Source organism: Eschrichtius robustus, chromosome 15 (genome assembly GCF_028021215.1).
Source record: "Eschrichtius robustus isolate mEscRob2 chromosome 15, mEscRob2.pri, whole genome shotgun sequence".
NCBI lineage: Eukaryota > Metazoa > Chordata > Mammalia > Artiodactyla > Eschrichtiidae > Eschrichtius > Eschrichtius robustus.
The window spans coordinates 88,350,918-88,366,190 of NC_090838.1; the positions used below are offsets into that span (position 1 = coordinate 88,350,918).

The 15,273-nt window shown below is 40.9% G+C and overlaps 2 protein-coding genes across 8 annotated transcripts in view; one reads left to right on the top strand and one right to left on the bottom strand.

Annotated features, from left to right (window-relative positions):
* EIF5B (eukaryotic translation initiation factor 5B) overlaps positions 1-13,291 on the top strand; it is a 75,891-nt gene extending 62,600 nt beyond the window's left edge. Inside the window, exons 15-24 of the mRNA XM_068564998.1 lie at positions 5,039-5,170; positions 5,584-5,766; positions 5,904-6,065; positions 6,574-6,705; positions 7,772-7,903; positions 8,014-8,090; positions 8,212-8,376; positions 10,122-10,260; positions 11,987-12,148; positions 12,524-13,291. Of these exons, the coding sequence (XP_068421099.1) occupies positions 5,039-5,170; positions 5,584-5,766; positions 5,904-6,065; positions 6,574-6,705; positions 7,772-7,903; positions 8,014-8,090; positions 8,212-8,376; positions 10,122-10,260; positions 11,987-12,148; positions 12,524-12,631 (1,392 nt within the window). The 3' untranslated portion in view covers positions 12,632-13,291. The remainder of the gene's footprint in view (positions 1-5,038; positions 5,171-5,583; positions 5,767-5,903; positions 6,066-6,573; positions 6,706-7,771; positions 7,904-8,013; positions 8,091-8,211; positions 8,377-10,121; positions 10,261-11,986; positions 12,149-12,523) is intronic.
* A 1,067-nt stretch (positions 13,292-14,358) lies between these two features.
* Positions 14,359-15,273, bottom strand: part of REV1 (REV1 DNA directed polymerase) — an 81,470-nt gene continuing 80,555 nt past the window's right edge. For 4 of the 7 annotated variants that reach the window (XM_068564993.1, XM_068564992.1, XM_068564991.1 and 1 more), the window contains 2 exons: positions 15,077-15,179; positions 14,359-14,691 (listed from right to left, as the gene is read on the bottom strand). In XM_068564993.1, coding sequence (XP_068421094.1) covers positions 14,580-14,691; positions 15,077-15,179 — 215 coding nt within the window. In that variant the 3' untranslated portion in view covers positions 14,359-14,579. The remainder of the gene's footprint in view (positions 14,692-15,076; positions 15,180-15,273) is intronic. The other 3 variants (XM_068564995.1, XM_068564996.1, XM_068564997.1) reach the window with 1 other exon arrangement.

The following is a 15,273-nucleotide window of genomic DNA, read 5'->3' on the forward strand; positions in this document are numbered from 1 at the left end:
ATTTCCCTTCTATTCCTAGGTTGCTTAGTATTTTTTCTTTTAAGTCTTGAATGGTTGTTGATTTTTGTCAGATGCTCATTCTGCACCTCTTGATAATGCTTATGTGGCTTTTCTCCTTTATTCAGTAACAGTGTGAATTGCTGTTGCAGTGGGGGTGAGGGGCTTTACTCTTTGTTATCAGGACTTTATTGTTTTTAGAGCACTTTAAGGTTCACAGCAAAACTGAGGGGAAGGTACAGAGATTTCCGGTATACTCCTGTCTTCACACATGCACAACCCCCTCCGTTCTCAACGTCCTCCACCAAAGAGGTACATTTGTTACAACTGATGAACCTCCTTTGGACACATCATTATCACCCAAAGTTCATCGTTTACATTGGGGTTCACTCTTGGTGTTGTATACTCTATGGGTTTGGACAAATCTAGAGGAGACTGACCACTAAGGCTTCTTCACAGCCACAGCTTCACTAGAAGACCTTTGTAAACTGAACCCTTTCTAAGTTTGTCACTTTTTTTTAAAGGAGAGATGACAATTCTCATTAAGCTCTGATCTGTACCAGTTGCAGAGATAGGGTTGTTTTCTCTCCATTCTAAGTCATGAATCCTGTTAAATAGCAATAACAAGAATTTACTGAGTGCCTAGTAGGTAATGGGCACTTGGCATATATTACTTCCAACTATTGTATTAACTTTGGAGAGAGATTTCATGAGTTGCTCTAATTCAGTTTGAGCTTATAAGTTTCCAAGTCTTCTATTATACACACCTAGTAGATCATTTCCTTTCACTTCATTTTGTTAATTTTGTTTTCTTCTAGGAGTTTAACTGTTTGTGTTTAATCCAGTTTCTCTAATTTATGAAGGTCATGTTCGAATCTTCATTTATTTTCTAAAGTTATAGTTACTTTGTTCAAACACAGACAAGGTCCTCCCTTAGGAGTTTTCTACAAGCCTATGCTTTTGACCTCTGACTTGAGCGTGGATTTGCCAGTGGTGGGCAAATCTGGATTAAGCAAGCACGGTGACCCTGCCAGATTGCGGTCTTCATTGTATCTTGGAAATCTCCATTTGCTCTTTACTCCTAGAACGTTTCTAGTGAAGATGACAGTCTAACAGGATCTCAGTCTGCTCTTCCTCTGCAGGCACTACCTTAGTCACTTGCTCTTTCTAGTTTCGTTATTGTCTCCAGAGAAACCACATCCTAGGAGCTCTGAGTTAGCAGAGTGGGATGGTGGTTAAGAGCTTGGCTTCCCGGGTTTGAATCTTGGGTTCATATCCTGGCTTTGGCACTTCAAACTGTCCTTAATTAGCCTCTTTTTGCCTGCAAAACAGAGCATTACTGGATTTTTGTAAGAATTAGAGGCGATAAAACATGTCAAGTGGTAAGACTAGTATCTGATCAAAGTAAGGGTTCAAAACAGGTTAATTATTATTATCAGGTGGAAAAGCTGTGACATAAATATTTTTATTCTTTCTGTAAATTTGGTATATCCTTATTTTTAAAATTGAGGTAAAATTTATATACAGTGAAATGCACGGAACTTAAGTGTGAAATTGAGTTTTGATAAATGTATGTACATCCTTGTTACACAGCCCAAATTAAGATATCAAACTTTGCATCACCCAAGAAGTACCTGTATGCCCCATTCCAGTCAATCCGCAGCCCCTCATAGCAACCACTGTTCCAAATTTTGTGCCCATGGGTTAGTTTTGCCTGTTTCTTGAACTTCATGTAAATCAAATTTGACAGAATATGTTCTTTTGTGTCTGGCTTTTTACATTTAACATTATGTTTCTGTGATTTCATCCATGTTGTTGAGGGTGTGAGAAGTTTGTTGCTACTTAAAAAACATGTCTTCATTTTTTAGAGCAGTTTTAAATTCACAGAGAAATTAAGGGGAAAGTACAGAGATTTCTGATATACCCCCTGCCCTCACACATGCATAGCTTTTCCCATTATCAATATACCCCACCCAAGTGGTACATTTGCTACAGTTGATGAACCTATACTGACACACTCAAAGTCCGTAGTTTACCTTAGAATTTACTCCTGGTGTGGTGCATCCTGTGGGTTTGGACAAATGTATCATAATATGTATCCACCATTATAGAATTATACAGCCTTTTCACTGCCCTAAAAATCCTCTGTGCTCTGCCTATTCATCCCCCCACCTCCCACCCCCTGGCAACCACTGATTTTTCTACTGTCTCCATAGTTTTGCCCTTTCCAGAGTAGTCATATAGTTGGAATCCTACAGTATGTATGTAGCCTTTTCAGATTTTCTTCTTTCACTTAGTAATATGGATTAAAGTTTCTTCCATGTCTTTTTGTGGCTTGATAGTTCATTTCTTTTAGCACTGAATGATAATCCCATTGCCTAGATGAACCTGTTTATTTATCCATTCACCCACTGAAGGACATCTTAGTTGTTTCCAAGTCTTGACAATTATGAATAAAGCTGCTGTAGACATTTGTGTGCAGGTTTTTGTGTGCACATAAGTTTTCAACTCCTGGGTAAATAACAAGGAGCATGATGGCTGGGCCGTATGGTAAGAGTGTTTAGTTTTGTAAGAAACTGCCAAACTGTCTTCCAAAGTGGCTGTACCTTGTTGTATTTCCACCGGCACTGAATGAGAGTTCCCGTAGCTCCACATCCTTGCCAGCATTTGCTGTTGTAAATGCTTTGGATTTTGGCCATTCTGATAGATGTATAGTGGTATCTTGTTTTAATTCGTATCTTACTGGTGACATAAGATGCGAAACATCTTTTCATGTATGTATTTGCCATCTTTATATCTTTTTTGGTGAGGTGTTTTTTGTTAAGCATTTTGGCCCATTTTCAAATTGGATTCTTAGTTTACTTACTGTTGAATTTTGAGAGTTATTTGTATATTTTAGATACCATTCCTTTATCCAGATGTGTTTTTTTGCCAGTATTTTCTTCTAGTCTGTGCTTTGTAATATCACTCTCTTGACTCTCTTTCACAGAACAAAAGGTTTTAATTTTAATTAAGTCCAGCTCATCAGTTCTTTCATGGATCATGCCTTTGGTGTTGTATAGATAGCAGTCATCACCGTGGCCAAGGTCATCTGGGTTTTCTCCTCTTATCTTCTAAGAGTTTTAGAGTTTGGTGTTTTACACTTAGGTGATCGATTCTGAGTTAATTTTTTTGTGAAGGGTGTAAGGTCTGTGTCTATATTCAGTGTTTTGCCTGTGGACGTCCAGTTGTTCCAGCACCATTTGTTCTTTACTATTGATTTCTTAAATGTTAAACCAACCTTGTGTTACTGGAACAAATCCCACTTGGTCATGATATATTTTTCATATATTGCTGGATTTGATTTGCAAATTTTTGGGGGGGAAGATTTTCATGAGTGATTTTGGTATGTAGATTTATTTTAATATCTTTTGTCTGGTTTTGCTATCAGAGTAATGGCCTCCTAAGATGAGAAGTATTTCCTCCTCTGTTTTCTGAAAGGGTTTGTGTAGAAATGATATTATTCTTTAAGTGTTTGATATCATTCACTAGTAAAGCACCATCAGCATGGAATTTAAGTAAGTTTAGTTTATTTAGGTTTTTTACTTTTGTCAGTATAGAAATTTATGTCTTTCAAAGAACCAGCTTTTGGTTTTATTGATATTCTCTGTTGTTTGTCTGTTTTGTATTTCATTGATTTCAGGGTTAATTTCTATCATTTCTTTCTACTTACATTTGTCTTCATTGTTCTTTTTCCAGTCTCTTAAGATGGAAGCTTAGATGATTGATTTCAGATATTTTTTTCTTTTCTAATATAAGCATTTAAAGGTATGCTTAAAAGCACTGCTTAGACATACTGTGTTTTTATTTACCATTTAGGTAGAAATATTTTCTGAATAGTTTTACTTGATATAGAATTCTAGGTTTATTTTTTTCCTTCATCATCTTCATTTTCTGGCTTTTATCGCTACTCATTCTTTGTTCCCCAGTATGTAATGGGGGATTTTTTGATTGCTTTTAAAAAGACTTTTTCTTTAAGAGTTTTGTCAGTGAGATTATATAATAGTTTTCTTTATATTTATCCCACTTGAGTTTGACTTTCTTAGAAAGTTCTTGGTCATTACTTGTGCAGTTATTTTTCTGCTCTCTTTTCTTACTCTTTTCTTGTTTAAGTGTTTGATAGAATTCTAGGACTTTACTTCTCTTAATATTGTCTCATAGTGACTGAAGTTTTTTTCTTTTCTCCATCCTTTTTTCTCTACGTGCTTTGGTTGGGATAGTTTTTATTTGCTTTATCTTCAAGGTTGCTGGTCTTTGGCAATATGTAATTTGCTTCAGCTCATCCAGTGATTTTTTTTTTTCATTTCATATATATATATATATAATATTTTTTTTTTTTTTTAGCTCTACAAGTTACATGTTTTTCCTTTAAAGTCATTGAGTATATTTATAATAACTATTTTAAGGCCCTTGTATGCTAATTATATATCATCATTGTCATTTCTGGGTCTATTTCTACTTACTGATTTTCCTTTTTGATAGCATTCAGATTGGTCTACTTCTTTATATTATCACCCTAGACTGAGCCAACATATTATGCCTTTTTGTTTGTTTTTACTCTTAAATAATCTTCTTTATACCCATTTGAAAAGTAAAGGGAAATAGATTATTTTCTACTTTCTGTATTTTTCATGTCATTTTCCTGGTGATGGTACTTGGCTGTAATTAATCCTTTTTCCTGCCTACTACTTAACATAACCATTTTGGAATTCCAACATATGTTAATGTTCCTAGGATAATTACAGTTTTTCGTCTTTTGCAAGAAATGGCAGCCTCTCATGAACTGGTTGGAGGCTGGTAGGCAGTATGGTACTTCACATTTAAGAGGGGATGCAGTTAAGCAGACTGTGAGGGGCTTTTGGTACAATGAAAGTAATACACACTCTTCCAGATATGTGTGATACACATTTGGAATTTCCTGGAGCTTTTAAATTAACCTTAATTAACTTCCTGAGTGTTGTGAATGCTTTAGAGATGTTTCTTATGAAAAATACTTTTCCAGATTGATAGGTTGTATGATTGGAAAAAGAGCCCCGACTCTGATGTGGCTACTACTTTAAAGAAGCAGAAAAAGAACACAAAAGATGAATTTGAGGAGCGAGCAAAGGCTATTATTGTGGAATTTGCACAGCAGGTAAGAAAGCTTTCCCTTCTTTACGAAGAGACTATATCATAGAATATTTTTTCTTCTTTTACATTGTCTTTATAATTAAGTCACTATTTTCATTAATACTGGTTCTGTTCCCCTATTAATGGCAATTAGCATTTTCATTCTTTTCCCTTCTCCCTTTTCCTTTTAAAATCTTTATTTCAAGACCTCTCTTTGTAGTCTGATTGTTTAACTTTTAAAAACGAAATTGACTTGGAAAGAAACTACTTTTCTGTGATATGGTTAATACCTCCAGGATATACATGATCTAAGTGTTTTTGAGGAATTTTCAGAATGAAGAGCCATTATTCATCCAGCTTCTAGTTAGTCATTTCTGTTCTGGAGACCTCCTTCCACCACTTGGCCTGTGGGAATGACTTTGCTTTTTATGTCTCTAGGGGTTGAACGCAGCTTTGTTTTATGAGAATAAAGATCCCCGCACTTTTGTGTCCTTGGTACCTACCTCTGCACATACTGGTGATGGCATGGGAAGTCTGATCTACCTTCTTGTCGAGTTAACTCAGACCATGTTGAGTAAGAGACTTGCACACTGTGAAGAGCTGAGAGCACAGGTGATGGAGGTACTGGTCAGCTTTTCAGTTTATTACCCCCACCCCCAAACAGGGTTCTTGGTTGGGGATGTTTACTAATTTAGATTTAATCTCAACATGGTGCATTGTAGCCTATATTTCACTCCCTTTGCAATAATGTCTCTTAGGTTAAGGCTCTCCCAGGAATGGGCACCACTATAGATGTAATATTGATCAACGGGCGTTTGAAGGAAGGAGATACAATTATTGTTCCCGGAGTAGAAGGGCCCATTGTCACTCAGATTCGAGGCCTCCTATTACCTCCTCCTATGAAGGAGTTAAGAGTAAAGGTAAGTCAGGGTGGTAAGTGTTGGCACCTGGGGACTTGCACAGTGTTTAAAAATTCTACTGAGGTGGTTTCTTCACTTCAAGAGCCACCTGGCTTAATACACAGCACACACCCTTCACTGGTTTTATTTTAGGTGTCTTCATACAGGAGGGACCATCCATCAGAGTAGAGATGTGTGAAAGTCCTTGTTTACCTACTAAGTTTCTCAGAAAAATCAAAATACATTGTTTTCGTCCTACACTGGTAGCTAGTTACTAGTATGTTCCTGGTTTGTATGCCCCTTCTGCTCTGTGACTTGTCTTTTTACTCATTCTGTAGTATCTTGAGAAACAGAATTATTTAACTTTAATGTTGAATTTATCAGTCTTTCATTCGCGCTTACTGCTTTTTGTATCCAGTTTAGAGAAATCTTTCCCTGTCCCAAGGTCATGACAGTATCGTCTTACATCGTCTTCTACCACTAACCACTTTTCAAATAAACGTGATAACAAATGTTTTGATCTCTGTAGAACCAATATGAAAAGCATAAAGAAGTAGAAGCAGCTCAGGGGGTAAAGATTCTTGGAAAAGACCTGGAAAAAACATTGGCTGGTTTACCCCTCCTCGTGGCTTATAAAGAAGATGAAATCCCAATTCTTAAAGTAAGTTATTTTATTTTTTCCTCCAAAGCTGTTTTGAGTTGTACCTTGTGTCAGTAGAGCACATGCTAAGAATGATGAATAAAATGGGCATATTTGTCTTTGTGAAGACTCATCTGGTGGTCTCTTAACAAACAGTTGATGCTTTTAAATTACTTCAGTTTGTATAATCATGAATTGGCATAAATGATAATTTATATATATTCAAGTTAGAACATTTTATTTAAATAAAAAATGAAACAGAAGCTAGAAGTTTATTCCTTTTTTTTTTTTTTTTTAAGATACTCAGCTATATAGATGGAACTAAAAAAATCTCTTACTAGGTTTTAGGAGTCATTTTAAAGCCTGTCTGCCTATTTTCAGGAACAGATGGCACACATGAGCCCAGTGGAGTTTCACAAAAGCAAACATTGAGACATATTTATTCTCTTGCCAAAGAGAAGATACCACTGTTGCCACCACATGGCTCTTCTCCTGTGCTGGGACCATTATTCTTTAGGCAGCACCCAGTCCCTGTCGCCAGGGAATGGGCCCCCTTAGGGCCTGTGAGAACAGGGCAGGCATCCCTGCGGCCAGTCTTGAGTATGGGTGGACTTGTGCATCTTTAATGGCATCGACATGGTTGTTTTACTTATTTCTGGTCAAAATCTCTTCACCTTCAAAGGAGCGATGATGGAGTAAAGGGCTGCTGAGATTAGGGTATTTCATCATTAAATAACCTTTGGGCTACTATAACATATTACATTCATGTAGTACTTTTTAACTTTTAGAAGATTCTTATTTATCATGTCATTTCATTCACCCATCTATCTACTCTGCCAAGTGGTGCAGAGGTTAAACATACTTTGACATTAGTAAACCTAACATAGAGGTGAAGTGGGATACAGCTTAGTTATGGCCCCCAAATCTCTCCTTCCTTTCCTGTACAGGTTCTGCTATGCCTTGCCCGTCCTAAGCCTTGGTCTCTTATTTTCAGATGAACACCTAATCAAAAAGAGAAACAGTTTAATTCTAGGCTACTGAGATAGAGATGTATTTATAACCTTGTCAAATGTAATTTCTTTTCAAGGATGAACTGATCCATGAGTTAAAGCAGACACTAAATGCTATCAAATTAGAAGAGAAAGGAGTCTATGTCCAGGCATCTACACTGGGATCTCTGGAAGCTCTACTTGAATTTCTGAAAACATCAGAAGTGCCCGTAAGTAATGGTACCCAACTCCACGAGAGTCAGTGGTAGGCATTGTTTATGGTGCTGTTCCTCCTGTTACCCAACACAGGCAGTTAAACTAGGAAACTCCCTTTTTACAGTATGCAGGAATTAACATTGGTCCCGTCCATAAGAAAGATGTTATGAAGGCTTCGGTGATGTTGGAACATGATCCTCAGTAAGTAATTTCTCTTCTGCTGTAAAGGCTTTTCTGTTACCTATCTATTTTATTTTAGTAGAACTGTTATGACATGGTCTGTATTTCATTGAATGATCTTTGATGTGTTTTAACCTTTTAGGTATGCAGTAATTTTGGCCTTTGATGTGAGAATTGAACGGGATGCGCAAGAAATGGCTGACAGTTTAGGAGTTAGAATTTTTAGTGCAGAAATTATTTATCATTTATTTGATGCCTTTACGAAATATAGACAAGACTACAAGAAACAGAAACAAGAAGAATTTAAGTAAGTCGGTGATTTTTACCTACTTTGGATCTTTGGTAATAAAGTTGATTATTTGAGGATTACCAAATACCAGCCAGGTGTGTAGACAACAGAAGCGTGGCACTCGCTCGTCTCCCGGAGGCTGCATCCTCAGGTGGTGTGTTATACGCCACAGATTTGGCCCACCTGAGACACTCTAGCAGTGTGTGAACCAATCCTCTCTGTAACATTTCTGCTTAGTGTTTTGTTTTTTTTTTAAAATTATTATTTATTTATTTATTTATTTTGGCTGTGTTGGATCTTCGTTTCTGTGCGAGGGCTTCCTCTAGCGGGGGCCACTCTTCATCGCGGTGCGCGGGCCTCTCACTATCGTGGCCTCCCTTGTTGCGGAGCACAGGCTCCAGATGGGCAGGCTCAGTAATTGTGGCTCACGGGCCCAGTTGCTCCGCGGCATGTGGGATCTTCCCAGACCAGGGCTCGAACCCGTGTCCCCTGCATTAGCAGGCAGATTCTCAACCACTGCGCCACCAGGGAAGCCCCTTCTGCTTAGTTTTTAATTTTCAACTTGGCAGACCTAGGTTGCGTTAATGGGTGAGTAGTTGCTACCTCTGGGGACTTTATCTTGCTGGAGTTCCTCATCTGGGGTTGCATGGAATGGAGGTAACACCATGAGAGTGTGGAAAATTAGAAAACGAAAGGAGGCGAGGCATTCCCTGGCAGGTGTCATTCCTCGTGCAATGACAGAGCCCGTGGTGCTGGGGATCCCCTGTCAATGGACCTGACCAGGTCCCTACCTCTCGGAGCTCAGGGGAAGACAAGCGAAGAACACGAGAAGTTGGGATAAGCGCAGGATGAAGCAGGGCAGGGCCTAGATAAGGCGAGGAGAGCTGTGGTTAATAGTGTGGCGGGGAGGCAGCTCAGCTGGGGAGAGTGAAGTGAGCCGCCCAGACACCCGGGAGGTGTCAGGTGGAAGGACAACACCGGCCAGCAGGGCCGCGTTCAGAGGTGGAGGCAGCCACAGTGACCCTCGGGGAGAGTGGCAGGAGCTGCGGTAGGGAAGTTGGCAGCACCCATGTCCTGTAGGACCCCATAGGCCACGGGCGGGGTTTAGGGGGCTGCTGGTTGGAGCCTGTCAGGAGGCCCCCAGGACGTGGGGGGCAGGACGTGGTGGAGGCTCAGACCAGCGTGACCAGAGGGAGGGACGGCTCAGTCTGAGGTACATTTTAAAAGTAGACTGTCTGGTAAATGCTGGGATTTAGATTGAGGTGTGCTCTATTCAGATCATGAAACCTGAAGGGGAAAGACTGAAGTTTGATTAAGAAAATGCTAGAAACCATTAAAGCATTCTAAGCATATGCTTGATAAGCAGAGAAATAGTGTCCTTTTGGATCAACTGATTTGGGAACGCGGTAGAGAAAAGGAGGATGTGGTGTGATGCCTGTGTGGTCCTCAGAATAGGCCTCACACGGGCCCCAGGACACACCTGATGGTGGATTCCACCGAGGCACCCAAGCTCCATCTTCAGGGGCGGGGCTCAGCCTTTGGTCTGGGCCCAGTGTGCTCCTGTGATGCAGCTGCTTTGAGGGGAGGGAAGAGAATGAAGAGAGGGTGCAGCACCCCAGGGACCTCTGAGCGCCGATGTGCGGCCTTCCTGCTGCTCTCAGCTGAGGGGAGAGGAAGCCTCGTATTCACCTGTATTTGCTTTTTTATGCTTCGAAGTGATTCTGTAAGCTTAAAAATTCTTGGGTTTTCTTTTTTCCTTTTAGACACATAGCAGTATTTCCCTGCAAGATAAAAATTCTCCCTCAGTTTATTTTCAATTCTCGAGATCCGATAGTGATGGGCGTGACTGTGGAAGCAGGCCAGGTGAAGCAGGGGACACCCATGTGCGTGCCTAGCAAAAATGTAAGTTCTGGTTGTACTTTTTAGAAAGTGTGTCATCTCTTAAAGCAGTTCTGGGAGTCCAAGAGTGATAAAAAACTTAAATCAAGCAGAGCTTGTCACCTCCTGTAATTTATACAAACTCGGTGTCAGTGTTCCTTGATCAGTATTGATTCTCAAGCACCCGGTGTCAGTGCTTCAGGTAATGAAAGTTGCAGAATTATTGCCCTTCAAAAGTTTTTGATGTTTTGAGTCTGGGGGAAAGCTTAAAAAATAGTATAACGGACACTCACGTCTTTCCTCTAGATTAGCATCATAGCTAAGAAAAAATAACATTAATTCAATAAAATCCTGTAATTCACAGTTCACATTCACTTTTTACCAGTTGTCCCAAATGTCTTTAGTAATGCTGCTTGCTGACCTGGCCCAGGGTTCCTTTGAGGTGCACTGCATTTGGTTATTAGTGTTTTAGTCTCAATTATGAACAGTCTGCCATTCTTTTTAAAGAAGAGTCCAGAACAGTTTCACAGATGATTTCTCAGCTTGCATTTGTCTGCCTGTCCCCTTGTGACTAGATGCAAGTTAGAATGATTGGGAAGGGTACTGTGCACGCAGGTGCTCCTGCGTGCCTCTGCACTGTCACACGGGTTGTCACTGTCGCAGCGCAGACTTGGGTGATCAGAGAAGGCGCTGTCGGCTCAGCATCGCCATCAGTCTTCACCCTTTGTAATGACTCGGTCACCTGGGGGCACTGAGAGTCCCTGTGAACTTCCCAGCGGCTTTAACCACCACTGACAGTCCTCGCCTGAGTAGTTATGACATGGATGGTGGCAGTATTGTGATCCCCCCTCCCACGCGCTTCTCTAAAGAACCTTCTCCCCGCCAGCCTTTTCATTAGGTATCTTATACATGCCATTTTTTCTTGATACCCCAGTTATCCAGCGTTTGATCATTGGGAGCCCGTTCAAGCTGCCTTGTGTCCTTGCACATAGCACTTGGGGCCCTTTCTTCCTCTGTGGTGCAGTAAGGTGCTCCAGGCTCATCTAGGACTTTCCCTGCCCCAGACTTGGTTCCTTTAGTGGGAGACGGCACCTGACGTCCTCCGAGTGCTGTGACTCACTGCTCCTGGGAGTCATGCTTCTCTGCCAGTGGCTAAGCTAGGACACTTTCTGGCAGCAGTGATCTCCTGTGTGGCTTCGGCCAAACCAGATTACCTGTCTTTACTCTCACTGCCCTGTGTCTCTTCACAAGACAGGCAGCAAGGGGGGGATGATGTTGTTGTTGCCTTCCCCAGACTGTGACTGAGGTGAGCAGCACGGCCGCCGGGGCCCACACGACGGGTCCCTGCCTCTGTGCCGCCGTCCCCGTCACCCCAAGCTCATTTCTGACTTAGAACTTCTGTGCCTGCTGGTCTCTCTTACTCTGGCAGCTGTCACGTGGAAGGGCAGGGTGGAAACACGTCGGATGGACAGAACACTTTCCACGTGTCCCAAAGCACACGAGCGACCTCCTTTTGTCCTCACAGCCATCTTGTGAAGGCAGACGGGGTGGGGTGGTGTCACCCCCAGTTCTCCAGTGAGAAAAATCACACTGCGGAGAGACCCAGAGACCAAGGTGATTGATAGAGGGGCCCAGGGCCCAGGCTTTGCAGCTGGCTCATTCGCTCCAGTGACGTCAGCTGTCCAGTTCGGGCACCTGTGACTGCCACGATTCCTCTGCCCACGTTGCAGTTTCTGTTCTTACTTTACAGTTTGTTGACATTGGAATAGTAACAAGTATTGAAGTAAACCATAAACAAGTGGATGTTGCAAAAAAAGGACAGGAAGTCTGTGTCAAAATAGAACCCATCCCTGGTGAATCTCCCAAAATGTACGGAAGACATTTTGAAGCTACAGATATTATCGTCAGTAAGGTAAGTATCTTCGCTCAGCAAAAGTGGCCCCTTTGAAGAAAGGGGGCCGTCGGCTCTTCTGATGGCCTTTTACTCAGGAGCTGAGGGCTTACGTTTAGAATCTGATGGGACTGGATTCTTCGTTAGGGCTTGGCCTGTAGCCTGGCCTCCTGACAGAGTGCCCGCTAGGACTTCCAGGTCAGATCCCCAACAAACAGATGTGGTGCTGGCATTCTGCTCCCAGAAAATGCAGGCAGGCAGGCTCTGCTTTGGCAGTTTCTGCCTGAGCTTTCTTTGTGCCGAGCAGCATCTGGTAACAAACTCTGGGGCCACGTGCTCTTCTTTGGCACTTGTTTGTTACATTGTGTTGTTCACTCTGTGCCTTGGGCCTTACAGATCAGCCGGCAGTCCATCGACGCCCTCAAAGACTGGTTCAGAGACGAAATGCAGAAGAGTGACTGGCAGTTAATTGTGGAGCTGAAGAAAGTGTTTGAGATCATCTGACTTTTCCACACGGGTCAGGAATTGGAGTAAATGCAAAATGGTGTTGTCATACTACCAAGAAAACAAGGCAGACAATGGAATGGACCTATCTGAAAACTGACGAGCTAAGCATAGAAGGAAGAAAATAGGTGTATAAGATGTTTTCCATGAGAAACCAAGAAACTTACACTGGTTTGACAGTGGTCGATTACACGTCCCCACAGCTCCGGCGTGCCTGCTCACTCGTCCACGCCTTGCCCAGTCCTCCTCTACTGGCTGCTGTTTTAAAGGTTGCCCTTCCCCAAATTTGGATTTTTATTACAGATCTAAAGCTCTTTCAATTTTATACTGATTAAATCAGTACTGCAGTATTTGATTAACCAAGCTTCTGCAGATTTTCTGATTCTTGGGACTTTTTTGAGGTAAGAAATATTTATGTATATCCTTCCCACAGTGGTGGTTTTCTTTTTCTTTCCCCCATGCGTTCTTCTGCCATACGCCCTTAGGAATTTTTTAAACTAGAAAATTAGGCATTCTGATATTTATCTGCTTTTGTGTGAAACCATGGTGTAAAGCATAACTGGCTGCTATTTACTGCTTGTGTGGTCATGAGAGTCCACTGTAATCAATCAATCAGCACAGTTCTGAACTCCAATAAAGAACCCAGACATTGACCCGCGAGCTCTGCTAGGCTTCATGTCTGTCAGTCAGTGTAGCTGCTCTTCTGTGAGTCTCCATCCCCGTGTAGCTCGTTCTCTCAAACTATTTTATTAACTAAACTATCATCATCAGTCATACCTTGTGTACTAGCACATGTTAACATTAGGAATTCTTATACATCAATCAATCTTGGTCTATTTTGTCCTAGCAAATTCTATCATGCATACATTTTCTGATGAGACAATCAGTAGGGTGTTGATTCCAACCTGTTTGGACTTAGTGTAGACACTAAATTGTTACAGAGACATCATAATGGTTTCTTCGTTTCTTCATATTAGTAATCTGATTGATTGTAGCTAGTTTGTTATGGTTTTCCTGAAGAATGTGGGAAGTGGGTCCCTGAGGTAAGAGATCTATTAGCATCAGAGTAATTCTTCTGGCAGATCCCTAATATCTGACTACCACCTATTTATAGCACAGTGTTGAATGAAGTCAGTGTAGGGTGTTGGAAGAAAATGTTCCTGAGTATTCACTGGCATAAACTATATTTTTAAAGTGTTATGGCATAACATATAGCATAGAAAAAAACTTTTATATGCATTTTGAAAATCTGGACCATTCTTCATTAATGATTATTGACGTTTCTCAAGGGCCAGTAGAGGCAAAGACAGACAAAACCGCTAAACCATCTGGGGGACATAATTTTTCCCAGGAAAAACTTAAATCCTCAATTGTGTGTGTGTGTGTGCTAATTCAAAATATGTAAATTCCTCCACTTGAAAGAAGTAAAGAAGATTTTTCTTAACATGTTCCTGTGTTCATGCTTTGGGTCAGGAGTGATCAGAGTGAGTATTTGGAAGCTTGCTTTACCCTTGCTTGGAAAAAGTAGAACACCAGTCTGGGCCCCCTCAGGCATTTCAAAGCTTAGCATGAAGCTTGTAAACGGTCCAGCCATAATAGTTCAGGATTTGCTTCCTAAAGGATTCACAAAAAGGAGCCTGTACAAAATATACATACAGTTCTTTAATAAACAACTGTAAACACTTCACTGTAAAAATCCATAAAACTTTATAAACAAACATTTTGTAAATAGAACCTATGCTACAGTAAAAGAATTAACAAACACAGTTATTTACATGCAATACTGACAAATTTGGCACTTATTGAAAAGAAATGTACAAAAACACTTGGCTTAAAAAGAAATTTAAAATTATAAAACTCAGAGCATTACTGTCATGCACTTTGCAAATACCTCACAAGCACTTATGGCACAGGTAGCGGAGAGCAGCAGGCTCCCTGGTAATAATGTTCATGTAACTTTTAATGTGCTTCCGTAAGTCTGTTGTAAAACCACCTGAACATTGTCAAGAATAAAGTCAAATGCCATATTCCAAACCGACTCCACCGACTGCTGCATCAACCTGCAGGTGAGGAGAGACAAGCGATCAGGAGAGACCGATTCCTTCAAGAATCTGTTTAACATATATATATATTGATATTTAGGGTTTAAGGGTTTTAACGTCTGTATATAAATACACTCAAAAACGTACTTCTGTGGTTTAAACTATATAAACCTTGGGAAGCCTCGTTTTGACCCTTTTTTAACTCCCCAGTGTTATGGTACTTCTTTCTCTGGCATTCAAAATACAGGGCTTCCCTTTTCAGTAATGCTGAAGAGCACAGTTAACAACGTAACAACTGATGGCCAGAAAGGGCACGACTCGCTCAGCGCCTCACCTCCCTCCAGTAGCTGTGGTGACAGACATGCCGTTTTTTTCCCTTTGGGTAAAAGCACTGAATAGTTACCTTTTCATGTATTTTATAACTAGGTCCAGTTTTTCCAAATCTTTTTCCTCTATTAGATCAGTACAGTATTTCACAACTTGCAGAATGTCTTCTTCCATTGGATCTAGAGAGGGGAGAAATCTCAAATGAGGACCACCTTATGCTTTTGAAGGAGAAAGGCAGAGGTCTGCAGGGATCAAGGAAACTACGTGCTACAC